Source organism: Cryptomeria japonica, chromosome 11 (assembly GCF_030272615.1).
Source record: "Cryptomeria japonica chromosome 11, Sugi_1.0, whole genome shotgun sequence".
NCBI lineage: Eukaryota > Viridiplantae > Streptophyta > Pinopsida > Cupressales > Cupressaceae > Cryptomeria > Cryptomeria japonica.
In genome coordinates this window covers 512,936,616-512,943,819 of record NC_081415.1, presented here as the reverse complement: position 1 = coordinate 512,943,819, position 7,204 = coordinate 512,936,616, and the positions used below count along the sequence as shown (strand labels likewise).

At 32.5% G+C, this 7,204-nt stretch overlaps 2 protein-coding genes across 2 annotated transcripts; both read right to left on the bottom strand.

The window, feature by feature from the left end:
- Window positions 1-2,332: 2,332 nt before the first annotated feature.
- Window positions 2,333-4,079, bottom strand: LOC131036629 (putative leucine-rich repeat receptor-like serine/threonine-protein kinase At2g24130). Its single transcript, XM_059214661.1, has 2 exons — window positions 2,888-4,079; window positions 2,333-2,721 (listed from the first exon to the last, which is right to left on the bottom strand). Exons 1-2 carry the CDS (start codon window positions 4,077-4,079, stop codon window positions 2,333-2,335), a joined length of 1,581 nt encoding a protein of 526 aa, XP_059070644.1.
- A 53-nt stretch (window positions 4,080-4,132) lies between these two features.
- Window positions 4,133-5,353, bottom strand: LOC131860277 (LRR receptor-like serine/threonine-protein kinase RGI5). The gene has a single exon (XM_059214660.1). It carries the CDS (start codon window positions 5,351-5,353, stop codon window positions 4,133-4,135), a length of 1,221 nt encoding a protein of 406 aa, XP_059070643.1.
- Window positions 5,354-7,204: the final 1,851 nt, after the last annotated feature.

Below are 7,204 nucleotides of genomic sequence, written 5' to 3'. Positions count from 1 at the left end.
GAGTATTCAATTAAATGATATATTTTAATCTTTAATCAATTTTTATCCTCATATAAATGTAATAACCTTTCAATATTGGTTTGTCTGTTCGATTTCCAATGAAGACATAAATGTAGTGGCTATTCAACTTCTTTGAAAGCTTATAAATAAGTTCAATTTGAATCCAATAGACATAGTTACAAGCATAGAACTCTTAGGATGAGTTTGTCAAGCTGTGACATACATCTCATCTATCGATTTAGCTGATTAAGCTCAGATAAAGTCAATAGGCATACAACTCCTTCATGAGTTTGCCTACCTTGTGTGGACTTGGGCATATATCTCCACCACAAGTTTGCCCAAATTGGATAGATTCAAGGGCATATATCTCTTTCCTAAGTTTGCCGAAAATTGTATGGATTTTATATATATATATTTAATGAAATGAAGCTTTCGCATGATGTATTATGTGTTTACAATACCACCAATTCTTCTGTGGGTATTGTCCCCTAAATTAGAAAAATAATTTAGATCAGGTGGTCTCACTTCTTGTGAGTTTACCCTTGTTATGTTAAAGGTTTAGGATCTCTTCCACTTTAGTCAATCAGAACATACCTTCCACTAACATTGATGTAGAATAACCATGATGTTCTACTGACAAAATACTATGGCATTGGTTTCATGTTCCTCCAGTACTCTTATAGGACTCCTACAAGGTTACTCTAGGATAGTCATGAGATAGAGATGGGACATCTACAAAAGTGAGGTGAGATGAAAATATAACTAATTTAAAATATTATTACAATCTGACAAAAGGACCAACTCATAGAAATGGGCTTCTGAGTGGCACACATTGGCCTGGAGGTGTGTGCCACCCAAATATGGTGAAGATGTGTGCCATTTAAATTTTTTGAAATTATTTGTGCATATTTTATTATTTAGTTTTTTTAAACTTTTTCTTTTGCAACATTTATAGATAATTGAAGTTTAAAATGTCTTACTAAATTATTTTCTTTTATCAAAAATTATTTGTTCATATTTCATTACATAATTTTCTTGTAAAAAGATTTCCTTTACAAATTTTCTAGGCTCTAAAATACCTTAAAGGTTGAGAGTATATTAAATTTCATTGCATAATTTAATAGAGCAATAACAATTAGCATGAAGCAAAAAAAAAAATTATGCAAATTTTTAAACCAACTGATAATCATTTCTTAAAAAACTACTATAGAAAAATAGAGTGTGCAACTAATAATCATTTCTTTAAAAACTACTATAAAAAAACATAGTGTGTGTACATGCGCATGTTTGTAGTAATAATAATTCCTAAAAACTATTTGAGAGTATTATACATGTTTTTTAATGAGTGCTTAAACATTCATAAGTTGAAAATATGTTAAAATATGTTAAAATAGGGAATCAAACATAAGAAGTCAAACATAAGAAGTTACAGATGAACAAACTATAAGAAAATGACTATCTAACCTCTAAAATATATCAAGTAATGTATTTATAATATATAAGAATTAATACTATCTTACTACATTTTAGAGACTGAATACCCATTTTCAACTCAAAGCTCACTATTGCAACTGTCATACATACTTCTTTACCAATATGATTTAGAGAAAATGGCCTATTGAATGGAAAAGAGGCTGAACTAAAATGACGTTACTGGTATACGATTCTCTACAAGAATCGCCAAACTGAAATGAATTTGCTACATGACACCATAGATCACTAAATATTCATCACTAAATATTCAGTTTGCACAACACCCTCATAGCAGCAATAGTGCCTTTTGCAATATTAACAAGTCCATTCAAGGACTTGGCCTTGTTTTGTTTAAATTATTCTCCAACTGTGAGCATCATCAGTCACATTGCCAACCTGAATATAAAGAACATTGATTCAAGGGTGAGCACTATGTAAATGCAAAACATTATATCTTGTTAATTTGGCTAAACATTTTTTTTTATTTATTAAATTGCAGAATAAAATTTAATTTAAACAATGTAAGATTTGATAATACCATCTTTATGGCAGATTTGTGCAGAGGCACAATTTTGAATGTTAGAGAATTTAGAGAATGACTTTTGGATGTTTTCTTCAAAGAACATGTGTTGTAGTTTGTATACTGAACAACAATAAGATTCTTGTCTTGTCAATCTCTAAATAAAGAGAAGAGAATCTGGGTGTATAACTTCCATAAACTATTTTGGTACGAAATTTTGGGTTTTATAACATTTTAATAAAACAAAATTACTGTTTGATTATACATTTATTCTGGCTCTCTGGATAGTTTCCTATCATGAAACTACAATATTGCAGAAATAAGTACCTGAAGACCGGTTTATATAGTAGATGTATTTGTATCTAGCTCAAATGTAGAGCTATCACTTGCAGCAACCCCCTCTTCCGTAATATTAGCACTGGCATTCAGCACCAAATCTGATATGGTTCTTGATAAATTTGGAGCTGAAGTTGCACCTCCGATTAGAACCTCCAATGCCCTTCTTACGTCTCTCATGGTCGGTCGTTCTTGGGGAGATTCAGATGTGCATAGCAAGCCAATATTTATGAAAGCAATAAGGCAGTCATTGCGTTCCACGTCCAAATTTTGTAATAACCTCCTATCAACAATGTCTGCCAGCCTCTCTGGAAAAGCCGACCTCACCCACTTTGGCAGGTTCAGGTCGTCAGCAAATATGGCATCAGTTGGCCTTTTCCTTGTGATCATCTCTAATAATGAGAATTCCATAGCTATAAACATCTCCTTTTGTAGAAGTGTTGATGCCCAATCCATACTCTGCAATTGATGAAGTTACAGTTGATACCAAATCTTGTTCCTGACAATATTAAAAATATATGTATTAAGAAAAAAAAAACTAAGGAAAAAAAGGCTTACCAGGAGCTATGTAGCCAATAGATCCTCTCATGGCAATTGATGTGCTTAAGGAATCAATTAAGTTTGTAGGACCAGCCAATCTCGAGATACCAAAATCTGCTACAAGGGCTGTCATATTTGCATCTAGGAGCACATTGCTAGGTTTCAAATCACAGTGAATAACTTGGATAGGACAATCGTGATGTAGATATTCCATGCCATGGGCCACATCAATAGCAATGTTCAAACATTCATCAATATTGACCTCACAACCATCCTCATTACTTTCAGGATACAAAAGCTTTTCCAAGCTCCCATTTGTAGCAAACTGAAGAATCAAAGCCTTAAAGTTAAGGTCTGAATAGGCACTTATAACTCTAACGAGATTTCGATGTCGAGTCCTAGCCAAGATTATGCATTCTCTCTTAAAACTGTTCTCGAGTTCTTCATTTTGGAAATTCAGAACTTTGATTGCAACTAACATACCATCTCTTAAAATTCCTTTAAAAACTGAGCCAAAGCTACCTACACCAAACAAATTTGTCTCATTAAATCTGTTTGTAGCATTGACCAATTCTTGATATGTTAACCTTGGATATCTCAGTCTTCCAAACATGAAATCTGGAAGATCAAATTGACTTGATGAATATTTCCGACAACACAATATTCCAAAGATTGAAATACACAGTAAAAATGCGATCACTCCAGCAGCTGATAACATTGTTTTTGTAAGTGGTGACTTCAATTTCTTACCCTGATTTGGACATGCGTGCTCTGGTAAATTTTCTCCACCACACAGACCATTATTTCCCATAGATGATTCATTAAATGTGTTATTTGAAAACAATCCTACTTTTGGATCTTCACCTGTCAAATTGTTGAAACAAGCACTGAAGTAGCGGAGCACTTTCATATTTGTAAGAGATGTAGGTATTGTACCTGACAGGAAATTGAAAGAAAGATCAACAGATTCCAAATTTTTTAATTTCCCAAGTGCATCTGGAATCGGACCTTCAAATGCATTATTAGAGAGATTGAGATACTCCAGTGCTAAGCAATTTGCAAGAGCTGAGGGAATCATTCCGTCAAGCTTATTACAAGAAATGTCTATTGCTTGAGCACTTACAAGTTTACTTATTTCCACAGGAAGTGGTCCTTGTAAAAAATTCCATGATAGATTCAAATAAAACTGAAGGCCTTTTAGACTTGCCATAAATTTTCCAGGAATGTTTCCACTCAGGTGGTTGTGAGAGATGTCTACCAGTTCTAAGTTTGGACATTTCTGCAAACCAGAAGGTATCTCTCCTGAGAAATAGTTGTGGTGCAGAAAAGTCTTCTCAGCTGTTGAAGTCTACCAAGAGAGCCTGGTATTGTTCCTGATAGATTGTTCCAACTAACTTCCAACTCCCCTAGACTTTTCATCTTGCCGATTTCCTCTTGAAGGCCTCCTCCTATATTATTGCCACTCAAATCCAATCTTTCAAACTTATAGAATCTTTTGAGTCCAGATGGCAGGTATCCGCTTAGAAGATTGTTTCTTATGTTCAAGTAGGTTAAGTTGGTAAGATTTGTAATTTGTTGAGGAATGTTACCCCTTATCTGGTTGTTCCCAAAATCTAAGATGGAGAGCTTTGAAGAAAGGTGGCCTATGGATCGAGGTAAAACACCGCTCAAATTATTGTACGACATTTTTATAAATTCTAGCTGGGAACAATTTGTGAGAGCAATGAGAAAAGGCAAAGGGATATTGCTGCTACTAACAAGCTGATTGTACTCTAATATAATTTTCTTAACCAGGACCAAATTGCCCAACTCGGTGGGCACAGTTCCACTGAGTTGATTTTTCCTTAAATCAAGGAGTTCCATTTTAGAACAATTTCCTAAGGAATTTGGTATATTTCCTGATAACTGATTTTCAAAGAGATTGAGCTGCTTTAGTTGGGTGAGACTCCCTATTTCAGGGGAAATAGAACCTAACAACTGATTTTGAAAGAGCTTGAGCTCTTGTAGTTTGGTGAGAGTCCCTATTTCAGGAGTGATAGGACCTGTGAGACTGTTTCTTAGCAATTGCAAAACAACCAGCTGTGACAAGTTTCCTATTGAGGAAGGAATATTGCCCGAGAACTGATTGTCATAGAGGTAGAGACAACGTAGTTGGATGAGCATGCCTATTTCAGGAGGAATAGGTCCATGGAGATTATTTTCCGACAAGTCCAAGTGCATTAGGATAGACAGATTTTTGAGAGAGGGTGGAATTGTACCTGTAAAGTAGTTTTGAGGAAACAAAAGAAACTTCAACCCTGTCAACTTGCCTAGCTCATCAGGAATACTTCCATGCAGTTGGTTAAAGGAGAGATACAGTTCAACCAGAGCCGTGAGATTCCCAAGCGCGGGAGAAATGACGCCCTGTAGATCCATATCTGTGAGATCTAACGCAACCACTCGCTGCAGATTATGAGAGCATCTAATGCCGGTCCAATTACACATTGGAATAGTGTTATTCCAATTTGCTAGGGCTTTTTGGGGGTCGGAAGTGATTGCAGATTTGAATGCCAATAGAGATTGATGGTTAGGAAGAGGAGATTGGAGTGGAGTTGAGAAGGAAAGGAGCAACATCAACATTAACGAAAATAACATGTATTCCATTTTCTTGAAACAGTGAATATGAGAACTCAATGAATCTGAAACACCAAGGTGTATGTACTTACATATTTCTTTAATCTCTCCATGCTTTTTTTTCTCAAATTCTAATTAAACGAGTATAGGTATTTTATATATAAATCTATTTAGAAGGGGCTTTCAGTTGTTATTTATTTTAACTAATATATTTAATATAAGTATTTAAGGTTGATATTTTTCAAAAAAAATTAAATAAAATTTTAAAGTAGTTATGTGAGTTTTTTATTTTTAATCAAAATATTAGTTTCTTTATTTAAATTTTTAAATTTTATATTCAAATTAGAAATTGTTATCTTTTTTAATAGAACAATTTATTTTGGAAGATAATTTAATTATTTATAAATCATTAATTTTTTTAATATTTTCATATTTGAAAATTTAAAAATTTATAAAAACTAGAACTCAAAACATTGATTAAAGTATAATCTAAAATCTAAATTATAAATTTAAAGATTGTTATTTGTATAGGGTGAAAATAGAACATTAAACTATTGTAAAACCAACAGAAAATCCAACCACATAAAACCCTAGTTCTACAATTAAGAATCCACCATACACGAATGAAGTACCTAAAATATGCAACGTATCAAAATGATGAAAGATTATACCATTCATCTTCTTTGATAGGGTTGCTCTCATATTTTGTATTGAGCACAAGAGCTCAACAAAGAACAGATCTTGGTTGTATAGATGCTTGATTTCTTGGTCGCATAAAGGTTGTTTGATAGCATTAATGAGGGCTAATATCCTAATATAACATGAAAGTAATATAAAGTTGCAGACCAGGTTTTCAGGGCTTAAAAGCCCACACTAGAGCTTATCTGCAATAAAATAAAATAATTAATCAAAACATAAAGATAAACATATGATTAAACAAAAAATTAAAGATCAATTAATGAGCCTAAATGCTATCTATCAAGCTATTAGAAACTTAGATGGATGATACTAATAAATTCCTTCATTGAATATGTGAATCATTAAGAGAGACTATTATTATGATTAAACTAGATCTAGTTGTTATAGTACATAATTCTTATTCCGTATCAATAATCTATATTGTGCTGGTTTTACACAAATTAATAATCAAGGAATTCAACATTGTTTCTATAAATAGACCGTGTGTCATTTAATAGATACAATTGCAATTAATTGTATCTTTAAATTTATGTTGAACATATAATTAGCAGAAAGTAACCTATTCTTGTTTTAATAGGGAATGGATGAAGAATTCGCAAACATTTAGGTTCTCTCCTTGTATTCTTAACCACCATGATCACTAGCACAAGCATGATTTTTAATATTGTAGATGGTTGTCATATAACTTTGATGTTTTAGACTAGAAACAAATAAATGATTACTAATGCCTAATTTTATAATAGTCAAGTCAAAATTGTATAACCAAACCAAAATTACCCCACAACAAATTATTGATTTAGAAAAGATAAATGTATCTTGTTCTCTTAATTTCATTTTCATATATCAAGATACAAATTATTTTTAATTATCCTTCACCCATATCAAATATAATAAAATTTCTAAAATTCTGTTAAAATTTATTGCAACCATCCCTTAGTGACTAATTAATAGCAAAAAAAAGAGGCACATTAGGATAAAAAAACTTTGTAGAACAATCCATACAAAGGAAAAAGGTAGTTAAAA